The 22,719-nt window shown below is 50.3% G+C and overlaps 1 protein-coding gene across 1 annotated transcript; it reads right to left on the bottom strand.

Annotated features, from left to right (window-relative positions):
• Nucleotides 1–1,004: 1,004 nt before the first annotated feature.
• On the bottom strand, nucleotides 1,005–4,947 carry LOC136539889 (uroporphyrinogen decarboxylase). Its single transcript, XM_066531878.1, has 6 exons — nucleotides 4,552–4,947; nucleotides 4,339–4,463; nucleotides 3,605–3,715; nucleotides 3,243–3,431; nucleotides 2,273–2,398; nucleotides 1,005–1,980 (listed from the first exon to the last, which is right to left on the bottom strand). Exons 1-6 carry the CDS (start codon nucleotides 4,667–4,669, stop codon nucleotides 1,465–1,467), a joined length of 1,185 nt encoding a protein of 394 aa, XP_066387975.1. The 5' UTR covers nucleotides 4,670–4,947; the 3' UTR covers nucleotides 1,005–1,464.
• Nucleotides 4,948–22,719: the final 17,772 nt, after the last annotated feature.

Raw genomic sequence — 22,719 nt, 5'->3', positions numbered from 1 at the left:
GATAAGCATCCAGGTTTTTAAGCGCGGCAGGCACAGACAAGTTTTTTCCTCCGCTCAAAAGCTAACATGACACTAAGAACAAACTAAGGCGACATAAATAGATTTGTCAGCAGCAGTAGATCAAGCAAGGATAAGCATGGCCTGATCTGTCATCAACGTCAGGAACAATTGAGAGCAAGGATAACTGGATAAGTGGCAAAGAACCAAACCTGACCTGATAGCTGCATTGCAGTTTTATTCTTAAATAAGAACCCTCCTTTTTTTAATGTACGCTTATTATTTCATCAAACAGCGCACCGTGTCGTCTGGATAAAGCTGAAGGATTAAATTGGGAGTACAAGCATGGATGCAGCGGCCATAGAAAAACAATGGCATACGCACCAGCTGACTGCACCGTTGGCCTGCTCTCGGCGCTTTCAGGTAAAGCTGAAGCAAGCAGCTGGGCTTCATCAGTAAGGAAAAGAATCTTCTAACACTGGCATCCCCCTGCGGTCCTTCATACTTAATGTTTAAGAAGCATTGCTAATTGCTCCACTTTTGAGCATGTGTATCATTTAATAGAGATATCTTGGTGAACACCTCCCACAGGAACAACCTCTTGTCTTCCATTGTTTGCCACCAGTACCAGCACTAAAAGTACCAGATGTTTCAGCAGCCAACTACATTTGCTTGATGATCCAAAAAACTGTTTCTATGTAGGATCAGGTATTATTCCTAAAATTTATACAATTTCTAGAATTCATGCACGCAATACCTGAAACGAATAACCTTTCGGTTGGATCAATGGAACTCTGCTGCTATAGGTCAAGTGCAAGGTAGGAATTCCAAACAGTACAGTACAAAATCACTGCTGAAAATTTTAACTTAACAAGATAGATCACGAGCAAGTTATCTAGGAACCGAAGTTAACCTGAAAAAAAAATGATATCACGAAAAGAAAATGTTTTTAACTAGTATTCTAAGAGAATACAAGAACAAACACCCTCGAAGTGATAACATTGAAATGTTTCTATCATGTCAACATATGATCAATATTTCTGCTTCGTAGTCTCATAAACAAGGCTGGATTGTACAGAACTATAGGGCTATAAACAAGTAGGCACTTCATTGCGCCTCAACTCAAATATGCTTACAGTAAAAAAGGCGTACCCAGTGCAGAGAGCTCCCGCTCTGTGGAAAGGGTGTCAGTGGCAAGCCTTACCCTCGCCTGTGCAATGCGAGGAGACCGCGACTCGAACCCGGGACCTTCCGGTCACATGCGGTAAGACTCTACCGCTTGCACCAGGCCCGCCCTTCAAATCTGCTTACAATATTACACCGAAATCGGAACTTGAAATGCGACAGACAGAATCAGTAACAAAAATGTTTTCAAGTACTCTATACTACACACGGCTTTCTGCATCTATCCTCAACCACCGATTCTACAACTTCTACTGATTGGAGAAAGGCAAGAACCAAGGTTCTTTAGTATCTGATCCCTTTTGCAACCTCAAAGAAGTGAGCAACATTTTCCTCTGGAGTTCCAACCTTGATGCCATGGCCAAGGTTCAACACATGTCCAACATTGCCAGCCTTCTGCACAGTGTCGTAAATCCGCTTGCTTATAAACTCTTTGGATCCAAAAAGAACGCCAGGGTCCACATTCCCTTGAACTGCTATGTTAGATCCCAATCTTTTCCTGCCCTCTGCCATATCAACTGTCCAGTCCAAGCTCACAACATCAACACCTGTCAAAGGAAGCCTCTCCAGCAAGCCCCCAGATCCACTTGCATATAGTATCAGAGGCAAGTTAGGATGTGTTTCCTTAACACTATCCACTATCTGCTTTAGATAAGGAAGGCTAAATTCCTCAAAATCAGCTGGGCTGAGTTCAGTAGCCCATGAATCAAAAATTTGGACAGCCTGCGCCCCATTGTCTGCTTGGTATTTAATATAGTTAGCCATCGATGTTGTGAACTTTTGTAGCAAATTATGTAGAATCTACAAAAACACGAAAGCAACTGTCAAGATCAAAGCTTTATAACAAGACTCAGGATGATCAAGAAAAAAATAATGAAATAATGTAACAAACTTAAAATATGCTGTGTGTTAATAAACTCTAGCAATGTCCTTTTGTATTACTCTGAGATATATATAAACCAAATTATTCAGATGTCATGCTAGAAGCCAAGCAAACTGTGTAGTATTCAGTATCCTACATGCATTCGCAATTTTCACAAGGGATTGCGCTGAGTACAACAGTATTCATGTGGAACAAAGATCTTTTCCATACCGCTGGTTCTGAGAAGGCCATTTTCTTAATCATTGTAAAGTTCTTTGATGAACCTCCTTCCACACAATAAGATGCCAAGGTAAACGGAGCTCCAACAAAACCTAGTACAGCAGCTTCATTCTTAACCTGAGAAAGAAACAACTGAGTCACTCTTAGCAAGAAGAAAAATTATCATATGTTTGAAATGTACCTTGATACTACCTCTACATGCTGAAAACAAAATGCCATGCAAAATACCAAAAATCCAAATAAGATTAGAGAGACATGTTTTCTAGTTTCCACTCGAACTTAAAATATTTTCCAATCTTTCGAAAAAAGGAGATTAGTTATTTCAGTGTACCGTTAGTCCATTACCATGCCGTTTGACTATAAAAGGACAGCAAATATAAACTATACTTCTTTTTACTATATTTGCATTAAACAATGGTAAAAACAAAAAAAAATCCCCAATGGCATTGATTTTCTTTTTATGAAAATAAATAGAAGCATCTTATTGTTGGATTCTCAGTAAGCCGAACTCCAGAATATGTCAAGCCCTATCTGAAATGCTACAATGGATTGATACCGACCAAAGAAAAGTAAAGCATATGCATAACAGCATAAAAAATTGAAATGCAACATTTTATCATATGAGACCATTCCCATTCAAAAATCCACATAAGCTACTCAGCATGAGCAATTGCACTATCTTGATGTACTTATTCCATAATGTTTTCATGACTCTAGCATGCTCCAAGTACTGTTGCATTAAAACTTAAAAGATGAGCCCAGATTGCCTGCCACTTAAGGCGACTGATATATACTCTGTGAAACCTAGAGGATTGATTAATTATTAGAAAGTGAAAACTGTGAGTTGACTACCAAAATCTTAACAGGAACAAACCTAGTTCCATATGAACATGTTTTTTAGTGACCAATTGACCACATTTTTTCAATTTTCATGTCTGGGTACTGAACAACATATACTAACCTCTTGTCGCAACAAATTCAGAGCCTGTCCCACATAAGGGACCCACTCCTCAGGAACAAATTCTCTGACTTCATTCACAGCAGCTGCTGTTCTCAAAGGATCATAGATCACTGGACCTTTTCCCTTCACAATGTCAAAAGGTATGTTCATCCCAGGAAGTGGAGTAAGGATATCCGAGAACAAGATGACCTAACAAAAGCATATGAAAAATATTAGCACAACACCAAATACCATAAATAGCAGAATAACAGATATTGCACATGGGAAATATCTCAAATTCATGTAATTGATGTAAGCTTTGTGCTAATTTCCTAACAGAGATATTAAACAACATACACAAAAGGCTAAATTATGCAGCTTACTCCGTCAGGCTTGAAAACCTTCCATGGTTGCAAAGAGATCTCAACAACTAGGTCAACATTTTCTGATCTTTCACGGAACGAAGGATATCGCTCGCAGAGCAATTGGTAGCTCTGCAGAAAATTCAAAGGGCAAGAAGTTAGTAAGGATGGATGTTCGCTATTGGTTGCACAAATAAAGCATGCCTTTAAAGAAAACATAGACCCATCCGTATTCAAGAAGCCACAGCTAACTTGACATTTTTATATTATATAAACCATGAGTCATAGACACAGAGTTGCATGGTTCTGAAAAAGCGAACAAGGTCAGAACCAGGATCAATTAGATCAATATGCAATCACTAGTAAGCATCTTTATCTTTTTCTTTAAGGCTGTTGTTGTGCGTGGAGGGGAATCAGCCTTCATTTTAAACAGCAAAATGGTAGAACAACTGTGGAGTGGGCATTGATTTTGGCATTTTGCAGGGAGTTCTGAGGATGAGTTTAGTCCATTTTTCCACATGCCACTGGAGCCTACATCATAGCACCCTACAAATATTCAGCATTTCCGTCCCCTTCTATGAAGAATATTGGTTAATTCTGCTAATTCTTATATAACTAATCAGTCACTTTTTGAGACTATGACTACAACACTACTAACCAATTTAGATCGTTCTTCGGGCTGGGCACTGGAATGCTAACTACAAAATGCTTAGGAGACGAACAGAGAAAATCGAATAAAATGGAGGTGGACTTGCCTTCATGTACCTCCCAGCCTGCCTCATAAGCCAGACGGGTGGCCTCTCGACCTTCCTCCCTCTGATTGCGCTCACCAGCAGCGGCTCCTCCACCGTCCCGGGCGAGGTCTCCTCCACTACCGCCTCTGAAGCACCACCACGTCAAAGGAGCAGCTAAATTAACTTCTCAGCCCAAGCCTCCCAATCGGCGGCGCAGAAGAGAAGGAGCTTCACCTCCGACGGCGCTGCAGCGGACGGCCGAGAGCTGCCGGCGTCTGGGCCCGGCGCGGGCGGACCTGCCGCGGAAGAGGGAGGTGGACGGCAGCGAGAGCGGCGGGCACGCCGTCGCCATTGGGGCGGGATCCGAGGTGGTGCCGCGCTCGCGGTCGCGGACGGGGCAAGGGAGTCGCGGCGGCGTCGGGTCGGGACTCGGGAGGCGACGACCTGGCTTGGCTTGGCACTTTGGCAGGCTGGCTCAGCCGCTCAGGCGACTGAGAATCGGAGGGGGATGGGAATGTGATCGGATTGGATGAGAGACGATCTGGGATGAGATGAACGGAGATTGTGGGGGATGAGATGGTGGATAATAGCGTGGGCCATCGTGGCCTGGAGCGGGATGTCCGGACTCCCCAATCCCAGATTCCCAGTTAGGCCGGCGGCTCATCTAGTATTTCTCTCGGGCGGCCCGGAGGGTGGAGGCCGCCACCAAGCGTCCCGTGGTGGTGTGTCTGGGCAGGGACGAAAACGGTACGGAAATATTTCGATCCGACCGTTTTCGTTTTCTATATTATGATATCGTTTTTGAATTTTACCAAAGTAGCCCTAAGAGTTCTGAGTGCTTCCATATTCATGACCCGCCAACATAGTTTAGCATACTTACATTTAAAAAATAGATGACCGCAATCTTCATCCAATCTTTTGCATATTGGGCATAATGTATCAGTTTTGACCCCTCCGCGGACCAAGTTCCTTTTTACTGGGAGGCTATTATGGGCAAATTTCCATATAAACATTCGAATTTTGTTGGGAACTTTAAGCTGTCATATCTTGCGCCATTGAAAATCTCTGTTACCACATTATTTACTCCCCGATGTAGAATCATCCCTCCCAGCAAGAGCATCTCTCCTCGCCACTGCCACCTTATATGCTGATTTCACTGAGAATATGCCTTTTGCATCAGGATGCCAAGCAGGCCAATCTTTCATGTCCACATCAACATGAATTCGTAGAATCTCGTTGGCATCTTTTGGCCAGAATATATCCTGAACAAGCTGTACATCCCAATCGCCAGTTACTGGATTAATGAGCTCGCTCACTCTTGTTAGCAAAGAGGCATTTCTAGGTGTTATCAGCTTTCTAGTTGTGTCGCTTGGCAACCAAGGATCCTCCCATATTCTCACCTTCTCTCTATTCCCAATACACCAGATTAGACCTTCCTTAATCAGAGCTGCCCCTTTTAAGACGCTCCTCCAAATACGATATTCCTTCCCGAGGAACACACTGAAGAATGTGAGTGTGGGAAGTACTTTGCTTTCAAAACTTGCCCACAAAGTGTGTCGGGGTTAGTGAGCAAACGCCAAGCTTGCCGACTCAACATAGCCATATCGAAAAGATGTAGATCTCTAAAGCCGAGGCCTCCATTTTTCTTTGATCTTGTAAGTTTTTCCTGGCTTATCCGGTGGATCTTATTCATTTTATCTTGCTGATTCCACTAATATCTTCCAATCATCGTATTCAGCTCGTCACAAAGACCTTTTGTAAGATCAAAGCATGACATTGCATAAGTAGGGATGGACTGCGCAACAACCTTCAAAAGTATCTCCTTCCCAGCCTTGGAAAGAAGTTTTTCCTGCCATCCTTGAATTCTAGTCCAGATCTTCTTCTTAATATAGTCAAAGGTCTTCTTTCTTGATATTCCAACTGATACCGGTAGACCCAGGTATTTTTCTCCACTAACTTCTTTGTCAATAGACAGACTCAATTTCATTTGATTCTTTATTGCTTGGCTTGTGTTCGGGCTGAACTTAATGGATGATTTGTCTTTGTTTATCACTTGTCCAGATGCCCTCTCATACACGTCCAAAGTATGTACCAATTCCCGTGCACCATCTTCTCCTGCCTTCATTAAAATCAAAGAATCATCAGCAAAGAATAGGTGGTTCACTCTTGGAGCCTCTCGGCATATCCTAATGCCTTCTATCTTCCCATCCCTCTCAGCTCTTTGCAACATTGCTGATAACGCTTCTGCACACAAAATGAATAAATAAGGTCCCTTTGAGGGAAAATACGGTGGGTGTATGAGTCATTAATTTTAATTTTGTAGGAAACCGAAGACATTTCATGATTAACTGGATCCACCCCTCATTGAAGCCCATTTTCCTCATCATATTTTCTAGGAAAACCCATTCAACCCTATCGTAGGCTTTGCTCATGTCAAGTTTAATAGCAACCAGCCCTCCACCCCCTTTCCTTCTAGATTTGAGATGGTATATTAGTTCATAAGCAAGCAGGACATTATCAGTGATTAATCTGCCTGGAACAAAGACACTTTGAGATGGGGATATAATTTCAGGAAGGATCTTTTTCAGCCTATTTGCCAGAACTTTTGAAATAAGCTTAAAGAGCACGTTGCATAAACTGATAGGTCTTAAGTCATTTATTTTCTGAGGGAAATTCGTTTGTGGGATCAGCACAATTATTGTATCATTCCATCCCTCAGGCATAGGACCCCCATTCAATACATTAAGAACCTCTTGTTTCACATTATCCCCAATTAAGGACCAAATTTTTTTTATAAAAAATAGAGGGCATACCATCAGCTCCTGGCGCCTTTAGGTCCCCTATGCTTTCAAGTGCTTGCCAAATTTCATCACTGTTGAACGGTGCAACTAGTCCCTCGTTCATCTCCCATGTGACTCTAGGGTCAACACAATTTAGAACCTCCTCCATAGATGTTCCTGCTTGTGACATGAAAAGTTTTTGATAGTGGTTAGCAATATAATTCTTCAATTGCTCGCCTGCCACCACACCACCATTGTCATCCCTCAACTGTTTAATATAATTCTTCCTTTTGTGTTTGGAGGCGAAGGCATGAAAAATTTTGGTATTCCGATCCCCTTTAATCAACCATGTGCTATGAGCCCGCTGCTTCCAATAAATATTTTGTTGGTCCTGCAAGCGCTCAAGCTTATAACGTAAGAGATGCTCCTGGTTTACTACTTCTTGGGATATATTTTGCCTTCGACAATTCTCTAGTTCCTTTTTAACTTTACTTATTATTGTCTCCATCTCTCCAAGGACATATCTATCCCACTCAATCAAGTCATGTATGACCCTTTTCTGTATTTGCAGCATGGTGTTACCCCCTTCCTCCATTGCTTTTATACATGCTTCCTCCACATGGATTGCACAGTCCTCCTCCTCCAACCAATTGGCTTCAAATTTTGGTAAGATTTCCCTCTGCCTTCTTCACTCTCTTCTTTCACTGGGTCCGACATCAATAATAATTAGTCTATGGTCTGAGTGTCGGAGATCTCCATTTGTAACCCTCACCAGAGGAAAAATAGCTCTCCAGGCACTATTTGCAACAGCTCTGTCAAGTCTCTCTTTTATGAACCGGGCAACCACATGGTGATTATTACGCCAAGTAAAAGTGTCAGCAACAAACCCCAAGTCCTGTAGGTCACAGTCCTCCAGGGCTGAGTGAAATTTCTGCGTACACACTTCGGACCTCAAGGTATCCCCTTCTTTTTCGCATACAAATAAGATCTCATTAAAATCCCCACTGCATAGCCATGGCATAACAAACTTCCTTTTCAGGTTACGCAGCAACTCCCATGTAATGTCTTTCTCTTCACTTTTAGATTCCCCATATATACCTGTTGTTGGCATTTCGTAGCGCAATCATCAAGTGAGGAGGTTTTAAGTCCATCACCGGCAACAGCGCCAGAAATGTCTGTTGGTATTTCTTAACACCATTACTAAGATTGAGTTAATCTTAGCAACGCCGCCAAGAAACACCAACTACGATAGTTCTTAACGATTACAGAGAATATCCGCAAGCGCATGGATCTATCGTTGTACAGCCTGTTCGGTTGGCTGGTTCGTATCGTTGCTGGTTCGTTTATGTGAGAGAGAAGTACTGCTGGCTAGTTCATGTGAATAGTATCCATGTGAGGGGGCTGGCCAGCCAGCCAGCCCCAGCCGATCGGGCTGATAGCATTTCACCCGGAAGTATTTATGGCATCGTTATTTACATTTTTCCAAAGGAGGGCAACGTATAAGAGTCCATAGATATAAACATGATTACATGCTTGCATAGTGAACCATAGTACATGACAGGGGTAAAAACGGTATTTCTTGGATACTGGACACACATCTGGACCAACATCAAGGATAAAAGAAAAACAAAGAATAAAAGAATGTTCCTACGTGGGGCCGGCATATTCTAATATAGACGTGCAAAGATCAGTTAATGATCATACAAGTTATATGACTAAAGTTAGAGCTAAGTGTGAGATAGACAGGGAGATCTTCGGGAACTGGTCTGCTAGCGCATGTGAGACTTTAAAATTCCTACACAATATTCGGATGTGGAGGATTACAAGAGACGGACAGGGTTGTCATCACCTGTCGCCTACCCCTCAACCGTGGAATACCGTCATATCCAAAGATTCCCGTGTACCCGGGCATCTAAGTGCCCCTTTGACATGGGCGTGAGCCCTTCGTAGAAGTTCTAGAGCACGAGTCATTCCTCCATTTCGTGGTGCGGGCAGGCTTGGATGTAATCCTGGAGCCTTTCCCACGCTTCGGGGATGGATTCGAGTGAAGTCTGCTGGAAGTTTGAAATTTCCCCCTCAGGACATTAGTTTTGCCTATGGGAAAAAATTTCGTGAGAAACACCGTGGAACATTTATCCCACGAGTTGACAGCTTCCTTCTTGTAAAACTAATGTTTCGCCTTTCCAGCAAGGGAGAAGGGAAACAGACAGAGCCTGATGCTAGCTAGTGTGACGTCTTTTATGACAATGGTGTCGCACAGCTCTAGAAAGTGTTGCAGGTGCGCGTTCGCGTCCTAGCTTGGCAAGCCACAGAACTGGCTTGCCTGCACCATCGTGATGAGGCCAGTCCGGGGCTCAAAGTTTCTGGTGCCTGTGTTGACAGCGGGCCCAACGGGCACATTGGCAATAGTAGGGGTGGAGTAGTCACGGAGTGACTTAGCCATAGCGGTAGTAGCGGATGGTACGAGTGTGACTGGTTCAACTGCCGGCAGAGTAGCAGAAGAAGAAATGGTACGAGACCGGCTCTTCCTTAGACCTTAGGAGTGTCTCTGGATTATTGGTGTAGTTGTTCGGCAGATCAGAACCACTCATACACTATCCTTCTTTCATCCACAACAGGAAGAAAACAAGCAGAATTAACCAGCATAAACTATGGCTACCATTACATGCATGTGATCATTGTTCATGATCTATTAGATTCTTTCAACCTATGCCCTCTTCGGCAATGACGCCAAAAATGCTTGTTAGCATTTTTTAGCGCAATCACCAAGTGAGGAGGTTTTAAGTCTATCCCGGCAACGGCGCCAGAAATGCTTGTTGGCATTTCTTAGCGCAATCACCAAGTGAGGAGGTTTTAAGTCCATCACCGGCAACAACGCCGGAAATACCTGTTGGTATTTCCTAACACCATTATTAAGATTGAGTTAATCTCAGCAACGCCGCCAAGAAAACACCAACTACGATAGTTCTAAATGATTACAGAGAATATCCGCAAACACACGGATCTATCGTTGTAGCATTTCACCCGGAAGTATTCAGGGTATCGTTATTTATATTTTCCTAAAGGAGGACAAGGTATAAGAGTCTAGCATAGATATAAACATGATTACATGCTTGCATAGTGGACCATAGTACATGACAGGGGTAAAAACAGTATTTTATGGATAGTGGACACACATCTGGGCCAACCTCAAGGATAAAAGAAAAATAAAGAATAAAAGAATGTTCCTACATGGAGCCGACATGTTCTAATATAGCCGTGCAAAGATCAGTTAATGATCATACAAGTTATATGACTAAAGTTAGAGCTACGCGTGAGATAGACAGGGAGATCTTCGGGAACTGGTCTGCCAGCGCATGGGAGATTTTAAAACTCCTACACAATATCCAGACGTGGGGGATTATAAGAGACGGACAGGGCCACCACCACCTGCCGCCTACCCCTCAACCGTGGGATACCGTCACATCCGAAGGTTCCCATATGCTCAAGCACCACGCCCGTGTACAAGAAAACTACCCATATCCCCCGGGACTCCGACCCTACGGATCGGCAAGCAAGAATATGGGCAAATCCGAAGGAACGACGAACCGTCACCCCAACCCTAGCTCTACTTCTACTCATACAAATCATATGAATGATTAAGCATGAAGTTGAACATGTTAAGATCATAACACACAAACTATACGCTAGCTCATATATCATGATTATAACAAGACAACTATACTCTAGTTCTATAGCACAACTATATAAATGATATGAGAGCAAGACTTTGGAAGAACTCTTCATAGTATTATTCATACCAAAATGTCACTCTTCTTCCAAGGAGTCAAGCACTCCTTGATAGTTTTGCTAGCTCCAAATACTACTACTAAAACTAAGAGAGTACAAGTAGAGAGAGGTGAGGTGATAGCTCCAAATATTGTGTGTTGAAGAATGAGCCCTACCCCCCCTTATTTATACTAGCTAGAGATCGGTTTAGGGGGAGATAAAATAGGAAACTAGCCTAAACCAACCCCAAGTGTTATTAATGCACCGCCTGTGCAAGGTGGGGCCAGGAGGAGGTGGGGGCGGTGCGCCCGCACCCCTGGTGTGACCGCACCAGGGCCGGCCCTCCTCGGCACCGTCTTTGTGCTGTGGGTTGGTGGCTGGGCCTGGGCCTCTTCCACGTCGGTGCTCAGCCTAGATTCGATGTGTAGGTGGGCTTCTCCATGTATTTCTTTTACGCATTTCTGCATTACGCTTTCTGCTTTTGCGCCTTTTGCTTGGTTTTGTATATTTTCCACTTGTATTTGAATGTATGTCCCGCAAAATATGTTTTCTCCAATACAAGTGGAATTATGTTAATTGTACACGCATAAGTATCAAAAAATTGTTTATTTCTCCAGTTTTGGATAATAATTGGTGGTCGAATGTTGTTGTTAGTGACCGCAAACACCTGTGAACCTCCATTGTAGCCCATCTTCTTTTATTACATTGTCAATATGGTAATCTGATAAACTTTTGACAGTAACATCAACTTCCCTCTTCCAGAACAGTGCTAGACCACCACTAACACCTATGCTGCCCACTGTAACCATATTTGGCATTTCCAGTTTCCATCTCAACCATTCCATCCATTTTCCGTTATGTTTAGTTTTAGACAAGAAAAGGATGTCTTGGGCATCCTGCTTCTGGACGTCCAGAAGCCCACGAATTGCCAGGCCATTCTCCAATCCCCGACAATTCCATGTTATAATCCTCATTTTTCTAGGCGGGTTTCTTTATTGAATCTTGTTCTTCAACTTTAGTACATATATCACCATCATTATGTGTAATGCTAGGCTCTGAAATAGGACGAGCAAGCACAAAAGCCATCTCCACATCTCTTGTGTGATCAAAAGAACCATCACTTTTCTCCTCCCAAGATTGTCTCACCTGCTTCCTTTTCCTTTGTTGACCTGATGTATTATTAAGATTCTCCAGATTTTGCTGTCCTGTTAAGTCAAAATTCTTGGAACGATCATCTGATTGTTGAGAACCGGAGTCTCTTGATCCTGTATTCTGTCCACTTGATACATTACAGAACCTATCTAGTGAACAAGAACTGTGACCGGACAACTCCTCAAAAACCTTCTTCTTCCTTTCATCTGAAACTCTTAGGTCCACACTATACGGCAGCTGGCCATTTTCGTCATGTTCCACTGGTGTAGGGCACTCTATTGATGAATGTCCAATAATTCCACAGGAATAGCAGTATATTGATAATTTTTCATATTGTGGCCCCGTTCGCTTCACTGAAAAAAAAAAAAGCTGAAACACTATTCCGACGGATTTGTTGTGGGAGAAAAATATTGTTCCGACTGAAAAAGACGGATTATAAGAGAAGCGAACGGGCCCACATCTCATGCCACTCCTTTGCATGCCTTTTTGCTGAGAAGATTGATACACCCCTCTGAAGGGGCTTAGTCATATCAGTTTTAACTTTCACTCTAAGATAAGCTCCCCATGCCCGACCATGAGCGTCAACATCAATCTTCTCCATGATACCAATTTTTTTAGCTAATTCCTCCCCCCAATGTTTATTCATTAGGCCAAAGGGAAGATTCTTGATTCTCACCCAAACTGACATGTGATTAAAAACAATATCTGTTGGTCTCAGATTTGCATCAAAGTCTTGAATTAGAACAGCCCGTTTGCCTACATTCCAAGGCGACCCATCCAAAACACGATCTTTATCTTGTTTCGACCCAAATTCTGCAATAAAAAGGTGTGCCCTCCGCTCTCTTATTGACCTTGCATTTAGTCCCTTCGGATTTCCCCATGCTGGCCGCAATGCTGCCATGATTGTTTGGATATGTAATACTCCTTGAGAAAGAACCTTACCGATAATCGCACATTTGGATGTCGCGAGTCCATCCTCAATATCATCCGCCACTTCGAGGGCACCACTTTCTTCCATTGTGAGTTTCAGCCGGCCAATCATCTCAGCCATCTTATCATCTGGCAAATGGTAATCACTACCCCCACCAGCATGCTGCTTCAGCTTCTCCACGGATAGCATCAAATTTTCCTTCTCCATTGAATACAGAGCTCCTTCTCCCTGATCTTGTAGGATTCTAGCAACCTCCTGCTCCCGACACACGCAGGCCAAGGGAGGGCAGTGAAGCTAGGTTCACCCCTTAGTCTCCCCGAGCCGCAGCTCCCGGTAGACCGGAGCACCAAATCCAGCAGGATTCAGATTCGATTGAGGAAGAGGAGCAAGCAGAGTACCTCGCGCTGAAGGTCACGAAGCACCCAGTAAACTCCCTAGATTTAATCTCGCTCCGTAGGAGCTGGATTATAGGGGGAGAAAATCGCCCCTCTCTCTCTCTACTGTTGACTCGAACAATCGAGAAGGCAGTCTCCGCTGGGACTTGGAGAGTGGCGAACTACAGAATCAGCTTGTTGGATGAATGTTTGTGTGTACACGGTTGGTCGGATTATCAGGCAGCGCACTCCACTCGGATGCCTGCAATGCTTCCTCCAATCTCCAGTGACCAATCTCACGGCGGAGAAGGTGGAGATGAGGAAAATCGCCGCTCTCTATTGTTCACATACGAACACTCGAGAAGGCAAAAGACAGCCAGCAAGATCACTCTGGTTCTAGCTCTTCATACTGAGCGCAGTTTTTTTGATGGAGCTAGAGTTATTTTAAAAACAAATATTTAGCAATAATAACTCTAATAACAGTTTTATAACAATTTATATTAGATTTACGAAGAGAAACAGAAGAAGTCACTTTTTTTCAACGGATTGTCTATAAAAAACGGCTCTGGCTCCGACTTCTTTAGGCTCCACGCAATAGGACTCCTTGCCTGCAAGGAGCCGAAGCCTGGCATCAGCTTTTGTATGGGTTCTTGTTTATGAGAGTCTCCAGTTCAGCTTCCTGCAGCAAGGCAAGGGTACAGGCTACTTCCAGGTTGGGGGTCGATGTAGAGTAACCGGTGCTCTGATCTTCTCCTTCAAGCCCCCTAAGAACCTTGTGATAAAGTACACATCATCATAGAAAGGGTTGCAGAGCAAAATACTGTGAGCCAACTGCTCAAATTTCGCCTGGTACTCAGCCACTGTCCTAGTTTGTTTGAGTTGCTCAAGATGCTTCATATGGAAGGGATATCGCCTATAACCGCCCACGCAACTGAATGGTCTGGAGCCAGGTAGTCGCAGAACAAATGAAATTAAGGGCGGCGAAGCGAGGCTTCATAGCATCTATAACACAATAGATCTCGAAGTACAGCTCGCACTGCTCCTTCCACAATCTCGGGTTGTCGCCATCAAATTTGGGGAAATCCATTTTGTGAACAGATCCAAGGCGAGGTGTATGAGCAAATGAACTAGAGGTAACATCGAACGAATGGAGCGCAAGATCGTGATACATACTGTCGGTATCATAAAACGGGGTACCCCGAGCGTACACCAAAAGAAGCACTAAAATCTCATCAACGGTAAAGTTAGAGGGAAAGCCATGGGCTCATAACCGGCCCCGTCCAAGCCCACCCGGCTCTCTGCATCGCCTCAGGCCTCTCACGGGAGGTCTCGGCAAGGAGACGCAATCTCCGCCTCGCGCGAGACCTCTTGCGGAAGGCCTCGGCAAGGAGACCAATCTCCGTCTCGCGCGAGGCCTTATTCCCCGTCTCGCGCGGGGCCTTATTCTCCGTCTCGCGCGAGGCCGGCTTATCCATAGCCCGTCGCCCCCGCCTCAGCCGGTCTTCCCGACAGCACGTCATGTCCCATTAATACGTCAACCACTCCCGCAATCTTAGTCGGACAACGGCTCGACACCGCTGAATGGCCGACGGGACATGAGGTCGCATCGGCGCCATACCGGCTGAGACAGGGCACGGCGGGGATTACCGGTCACTGTATTCTGACGCTGTGCCCACGATCAGCGCCCGCACTACACTGTGCCCCGCGATCCCCGCCTCGAAAACAACACGACATGGACAGCCTGGCCCGGGTCATCACCGCCTCCGAGCCAGCGCACCAGATCAACCGCTTTCTCAGGGCCTCGGCACTATGCACCAAGGTCTCGGCTATCTCGGGATTCGTGTCTGCCGAGACCCCCCACTGCGGTACAGCCTCGGCACCGACCGAGCCTCGGCCTCGCGCACAGTCAGTCCACAGCGACTCGCACGATGACCGCCGCGCCCACTCCGAGGCAGCCCTGGAGCTCCCATGACGCACAGGATCGGATGTGACCAGCACGCCGCCCCGGTGCTCCAAGGACGGACCACTCCGATGACTACGCCGCCACAGGGCTCGGACGCGCCACCTCTGTTTGCACGACGCCGTATAGTTAGCACATGTACTGTCCTTGTCCTCCCTTCAGCTATAAAAGGAGAGGACTTGGGCCATTTAGGGAAAACTGACGAAGAACAACACCCGGTAACACACACATTTCCCTGCCGCCTGAGAGCAACGTATCAAACAGCCCACGTCACACCTCGCTGAGACCTGGGACTGGCTCCCTCTCTTACCTAGCTTGTAACCCCCTACTACAAGCATTTTGGTGCAAGGAATACAAGATCGATCTCCCAGACTGGACGTAGGGCTCGAATTGTCCGAACCAGTATAATCCTTGTGTCTTTTTGCATCACCATCTGGAATCGGGAACACGCAGGATAAATTCCTCGGAGGAGGACGAGGCATGGGCTGGAGCGGATTTCTCTGACCTCCACGACCGCGAAACCATGCGCCGCTTCCTGACCGTTAGTGACTGTTGCTTTGGCTACTCTGATTCCGACGGTGAAAGTACTTACGATCCCACTCGTGAATGCTTCCACGTCGGACTTGGGATGCCAAGCACGGGCGACGAGGACGAGGGGGCAGACAACCACACTCCGCTTCATCAGAGAACGGGCGATGCTACGCCTTCACGTATTGTCCCACCGGCAGCACGAAACGAGAACCTTGCCCTCGGACAATTCCGACGCCCGGACCTGGAACAACTCCGCGAGCTTCAGGCCAAGGTCGAGCAAGATCGACTTCTTCTGCAACTGCTCCGAAGCACTCTCGAGCAAGAGCGGCAAGGCCGTGGTGACGGCGGAGGAGCCCGGCGACGGGCTCGCGACGTGCACCATCGCATCAACGACGACGAAGGGGATGATCGTCCCCCAATCTTCAATCGCGCTAGCCAGAATGTCGCGGCTGCGGCAATGCTAGTGCGCGCGATGCCCGAGCCCTCCACCACGGAGGGACGACAGGTTCGCGGCGAGCTCCGGGATCTCCTCGAAACCGCCGCGGTGCAGCAGGCCGAGAGTTCTGCCTCCAGGCGGTGCGGTGCCGTCTCGAACCTCCCCTCAACACTGCATCGGCAGGATAGGGAGGCCTCGGTTCGTCCCGAGCCTGCTCGGGCGCCGACCATCAACAGGGTCCCCCCGGTCCACGACCACCTCGACAATCGACGCGAGGCGCTGGGTGACCACGAGGTGGTCGGCCGACGACGATGCCACGACAGCGAGGGGCCTGCCCGAGGCTACCATCCACATCGGGGCAGCCGCTACGACAGCGGAGAGGACCGCAATCCTTCTCCTGAACCACCTGGCCCTCGAGTCTTCAGTAGAGCCATCCGCAATGCTCAGTTTCCAGCCCAGTTTCGCCAGCCAGCCAACCTCACCAAGTATAGCGGTGAGACCAACCCTGAGCTCTGGCTCGCCGATTACCGCCTGGCTTGTCAGCTAGGCGGCGCCGACGATGACCGGCTCATCATCCGCAACCTTCCATTGCTCTTATCAGACTCAGCGCGAGCCTGGCTCGAGCACCTTCCTCCCTCTCACCCTCGACCGTCCCCCTCCAAACCACAGCCTCGGTTTGCGAGGCCTCAGCTGCAGCAAGGGCCTCATCCAAGGCACCTTTTGTCAGCTGGTGCGCATTCTGTTCCGCCCCTAGCTGCCCTGCAAGAGCAGTGGCCGAGGCCATGGCTTCAACGGCTCGAGCCCTGAAGGCATCCCGATCACTGGCCGCGCGGGCGAGCTCCTCCTCCAACTCCTTGCCCCGCGCCGCCAGAGGGGCAAGCTACTCCTGGGCCATGGCTGCCTCGACCTTCACATCGGCACAACGAAGGCGGAGGTCCTCCACTTCCGCACTCCACACCGCCAGGAGCTCATTGGCACCCGCAAGCAGGCCCTTTTGCTGCTGGAGCTGGTCCCAAACGTCCCTCTCCCACCGGAGAAAGACCGACTTCCCAAGGGACCGGGTCTCGAGCTCTTGGGGAAGCAGAACAGGGGTTATTGATTGCAACAAAACTCAGAAAAAGACAACGCCGCGCGAGAAAAGAAAACGCGAACCTGGGCGACTCCGGGCAGTTCGTCGGCCACCATGGATAGCACCGTCCATAGCGACCGCTCCGCCAGCTGGCGGTATTGCTCGAAGGTGCCCCAGCGCCCGCCCTCGGCTGCGTCCTTGAGGGCGAACAGAGGCTCCCCCTCAGGGTCGTCCCGGCTCCGCCACAGTACCCGCGGGTGATCCCACCCGTGAGGCTCGGGTTGCGTCCGCACAAGGGCCGAGCTTCCCTCCCCCAAGATCGGAGCCGGCTATTCCACGGCGCCGGTCTCCTCGGCGTCGACCACCTCCCACGCCCGGGAAGTATCGTCGGAGGAGATCGGATAGACCTCCGCCTCCCGGGCGCTCTCTCGTAACAACGACGGGCCCTGAACCAAGGGCGCCACCGAGGCCTCCGCCGCCTTCATCTCTGCCTCCGGGATAGATGGCCTCGCCGCCATCATGTCGGCCTTGGCAATCTCGGGGGCTCCGGCCTCCGTAATTATGGCCTCGACGGTCTCGGGGGCTCCGGCCTCCGCCATCATGGCCTCGGTGGTCGCAGAAGCACCGACCTCCACCGCTGTGGTCTCAGCGGTCTTGGGCGCCCCAGCCTCCGTCGCCTCAGCCTCGAAGACCCCGGGGGCCTTGGCAACCAAGGGCACCCCGACCCCATCCGACTCGTGAGCCTCGCCCTCGCGGGGCGGAAGCACTCCCTCCCCCGTCTGTGTCGGGGTCGCCTCGGCAGCCCCTCCTTGGGTGGCCGGCTCCTTCGGGTCAGCCCTCACCGACGCCGCGCCGTGTTGTATAGCGGCTTGCGCCTCCGCCACCCAGTGGGCGGAGGAGCCGGGGCTCGCCTTGAGCGCCTTAAGGGGCACCAAGGGAAGCTCATCCGTAGGCCGCTTCCGACTAAGGAAAAATCACCTACAGGGTCAGCACGAGACCAAAGAGCAAACGGAAGGCACTGCGACCCCACCAAAAATACACCTACCTCAAACGGGGCGGCAATCGCTTCGCCACGGCGACCCTCGTCCGCAAAGGCGGTGGCAGAGGCATCGCCTCCGTGTCCATCGGCGCCGACCGGTCCTCAAAGGACCCCGGCGTCCCGTCAGTCCTCTGCGGGGGTGGTTGCGTCGCCTTAGCCGCCCCTTGTTCCACCACCGCCGTCATGCCCACCGGGCTGACGGTGCATTTGCCCAACGCCCGTGCCCCGGGCGTGTCGACCTAGGCCCCGGAGCGGGCAATCGCTGACCCCGGGTCCGCTTCTCCTCCTCCTCCCGGGAGTGCCGGGCTGCTTGCCGACGCCCCGGGCACCACCTCCACTACGTCAGGAAGATGGTCCAGGGGACCTCGCCCCACCTCGCCCTCGTCATCCCTGTCCAAGGCCTCCGTCGATAGTGACGGCGATGGGGATTCCTCCAATGGGAGGCCATCCTTCCTCTGTTGACGGCGGCGCTTGTCTAGCTCCTCGCGCGCGAGGATCTTCTTTGTGCGCCTCGCCGCCTTCGCGTCTTTCCATTTTTTCTGCGCGTCGGCGTGCGCCCAGTTGATCGCCCACCGCCTCACATCCTCAGGAACGAGCGGCGGAGAGGAGCGCACGTCCCTCATCCCCTGCAGGAACAACGAATGCGCATAAGGGAACAAGAGGTAAGGGGAAACAGAGAAGGCTCGGGGGCTACAGCGGCACACGACTTACCAGTGAGAGGAACCCCCGTGACGGTCGCATCGCGATGGGGGTCAAGTTGCCGCCCCTCAGCTTTGCCTCTACCGTCTCCCCCACCCGACGAATAATTTCCTCGTCGGAAAGGGCGGAGAAGGACATCCGGATGCCCTCAATGGGCTCACTCGGCTTCATCTCGAACAGCCGCCTCCGCCGAGCCATCAGCGGCAGCACCCTCCGGCGGTGGAAGGCAGCCACGACCACAGCCACGATAAGGCCACGGCCCCGTAGCCTCTCTAGCCCCTCTAGAAGTAGCTGCAGCTTGGGCTGGTCGTCCTTCGGGACGCCGTACTTCCATCTCTCTGGGCAGCTCCCCACAATCCGCCCAGTGTAGGGGGGAAGTCCTCCATCGTCGTTACGAAGGTAGAACCAGCTCATGTACCACCGGCGGTTGGAGGACGTGAGCTGGGCCGGGATGTAGAGGTGCTGGCGGTCCTGGCGCACTTGGAGAGTGCAGCCGCCGGCCCTCATCGCCTTCCTCGTACCCGACGTGCCTGTCGGCTTGGTGGTGTGCCCCGCCCAGAATAGATGGAGCCACAACTCCCAATGGGGAGCAATCCCCAAGTACCCCTCGCAGACGGCAACAAAGATAGCCACCTGTGCGATGGAGTTGGGGTTGAAGTTGTGGAGCTCCATGCCATAGTAGTGCGGGAGCGCCCGCATGAACCGATCCGCCGGGACACCGAGGCCGTGCTCGTGAAAGGAGACAAAGCTCACGACGTAGCCGTCACGAGGCCTCGGCTCTGGCTCACCGTACGGAGCAATCCACTCCGACCTGGTGGGGTCTGTCACCGGGCGAAGGAGTCCGCCGTCGACGAGCGACTGGAGTGTCTCCACGGTAACATCGGAAGGATCCCAGGGGTCCGCCTCGACAACGACGATGTCACCGGCCATGAGTGCGACGGAAGGATCAGATGCGGCTGTGAGTTTGTCTCTCTCTCCCACGCTCTCGCTTTTTCTCGCTTTCTCCCTGGCTCGCTCTTCTCTCTTCTTCTTCCCAGCACCCGCTGCTCTAGCGACGGCTCGATGGAGGCAGAGCTAACGTAGGCAAGGTAAGGTGAGGAGGGGCGAGACTCTTTGAGTATTTATGCAGGGGGAAGGCGAAACGAACGGGCGATGAAATCAGGGAAGTTTCCCCTCGATCCGGCGCAGTTAACCACGAGCCGATTTTGCCGCCCACGCGCCCACTTCTTTCCCATTAATTGTGGGAACAGTTACGTCCCATCCACCACGTCACGCTCGGCCACTATGGCAGCAGGCGTCGTTTCACCTCCCTAGGAAACTGCCTCAAAAGGCACGCCACCCGTTGCCGAGCCAATGGGGAAGACATTCCCCCCGGCCAATTCCTTTCAGATGAAGGAACCAGGCTCTGAGCCTATTACGGTCCAGGGGTTCGAAGGCTAGGCCCCAAGGGGTTTCGACAGCCGCCCCAGGACAACAGAGTCAGGGACGACCGTGGGCGAGCCTATACGGGGCCGAGGCCCAAGCAAGCGAAACGCTTAGGACGCGCTCAGTCGTGTCCGAGACCGGCAGGGAAGTCTCCGAATGGGATCCAACCGAAGGGAGGCACCGAGCCACTGAGGCCCAGCGAATGGCCTCGGCACCCACTAGAGAAACCCTCTGGTACTCTTGGAGTGTGTCTTTGGACCGCTAGCCGTCCCCTAGCGAACGGGGCACGGGCCTCCACTCGGACTTACCCGATAACAGCTCATCGGAAGTGCCAACGCTCGTGCCCACCGAGGGTAGCCTGGCACATTCCACCCCTCCTTCCGAGCGAAAAGGAAGCATGAGGGTCGTACAAAAAAGTCAGGGGAACCCCCGACGGACCTCTTGCCCCGTGCAGAGGCTAGGGGGCTCTTCCTGCAATCTTGCCGAGACCTAGCGACCCCAGTTCGCACTCGAGGGGCCTCGGCAAAACAACCCCTCCTTCTAAGCAAAAAGGAAGCGCGAGGGTCGTACAAAAAGCTAGGGGAGCTCCTGACGGCCCTCTGCTCCGTGCGGAGGCTAGGGAGCCCTTCCTGCAACCTCGCCGAGACCCCGCGACCAAGGCTCGTGTCCAAAGGGGCCTCGGTAAACAAACCCTCAAGCGCGAGGGGCATATAAAAAGCCAGGGGATCTCCCGATGGCCCTCTCGCCCCGTGCAGAGGCTAGGAGGCTCTACCTACAACCCTGTCGAGACCCAGCGGCTCTAGCTCGCACCCGAATGGGCTCAGCAAACAAACCCTCCGTCCGAACGAAAAGGATATGTGAGGGTCGAATAAAAAAGCCAGGGGTCCCCCGACCACCCTCTTGCTCCAGGCGGAGGCTCGGGGGCTCCTCCTGCACCCTAGACAAAGACAAACGGTCTAAGTCCGCGCTAGAAGTTTCGTTACAAATACGATAAAGGGCACCGAGCCCGTTACGGTCTAGGGGTTCGAAGGCTGGGCCCCCAGAGGTTTCGACAGCCGCCCCAGGGCAACAGAGTCAGGGATAACTTTGGGGCGAGCCTATGAATGGCCGAGGCCCGAGCGAACAATCGCTCGGGGCGTCCTAAGTCGTGTTCGAGACCGACAGAGAAGTCTCCGAATGGGATCCCACCGTAGGGAGGCACCGAGCCACCGAGGCCCAGCGAATGGCCTCGGCACCCACTAGAGAAACCCTCTGGTACTCTTGGAGTGCGTCTCTAGACCGCTAGCCGTCCCCTAGTGAACGGGGCACGGGCCTCCACTCGGACTCACCCGATAACAGCTCACCGGAAGTGCCAACGCTCGTGCCCATCGAGGGTAGTCTGGCACATTCCACCCCTCCTTCCGAGCGAAAAAGAAGCGTGAGGGTCATACCAAAAGCCAGGGGAACCCCTGACGGACCTCTCGCTCCGTGCGGAGGCTAGAGGGCTCTTCCTGCAACCTCGCCGAGACCCCCGCGACCCGAACTCGCACTTGTGGGCTCGGCAAATACGATAAAAACTCCTCACTCAAACACGAAAACGAAAAAAGCCCCTAGAGGAATAACTCCACTCCTCCAGGGCCTCGGGGGCTACACCCGGTGGGTGCGCTCGCGCGCACCCACCGAAACCTCAAGAAACAAAACACAATCCCTACGGGAGCGACTGCAAATCAAGTCCCGATAAACCCTCAGGGAGAATGCACTCACCCTCCCTAAGGCTCGGGGGCTACTATCGGGTACCATAAAACGGGGTACCCCGAGCGTACACCAAAAGAGACACTAAAATCCCATCAACGACAAAGTTAGAGGGAAAGCCATGGGCTCATAACCGGCCCCGTCCAAGCCCACCCGGCTCTCTGCATCGCCTCAGGCCTCTCACGGGAGGTCTCGGCAAGGAGACGCAATCTCCGCCTCGCGCGAGACCTCTTGCGGAAGGCCTCGGCAAGGAGACCAATCTCCGTCTCACGCGAGGCCTTATTCTCCGTCTCGCGCGGGGCCTTATTCTCCGTCTCGCGCGAGGCCGGCTTATCCATAGCCCGTCGCCCCCGCCTCGGCCGATCTTCCCGACAGCACGTCATGTCCCATTAATACGTCAACCACTCCCGCAATCTCAGCCGGACAACGGCTCGACACCGCTGAATGGCCGACGGGACATGAGGTCGCATCGGCGCCATACCGGCTGAGACAGGGCACGGCGGGGAT

Source organism: Miscanthus floridulus, chromosome 2 (genome assembly GCF_019320115.1).
Source record: "Miscanthus floridulus cultivar M001 chromosome 2, ASM1932011v1, whole genome shotgun sequence".
In the NCBI taxonomy this organism is placed as follows: domain Eukaryota; kingdom Viridiplantae; phylum Streptophyta; class Magnoliopsida; order Poales; family Poaceae; genus Miscanthus; species Miscanthus floridulus.
This window is presented reverse-complemented; position numbering and strand designations above follow the sequence as displayed.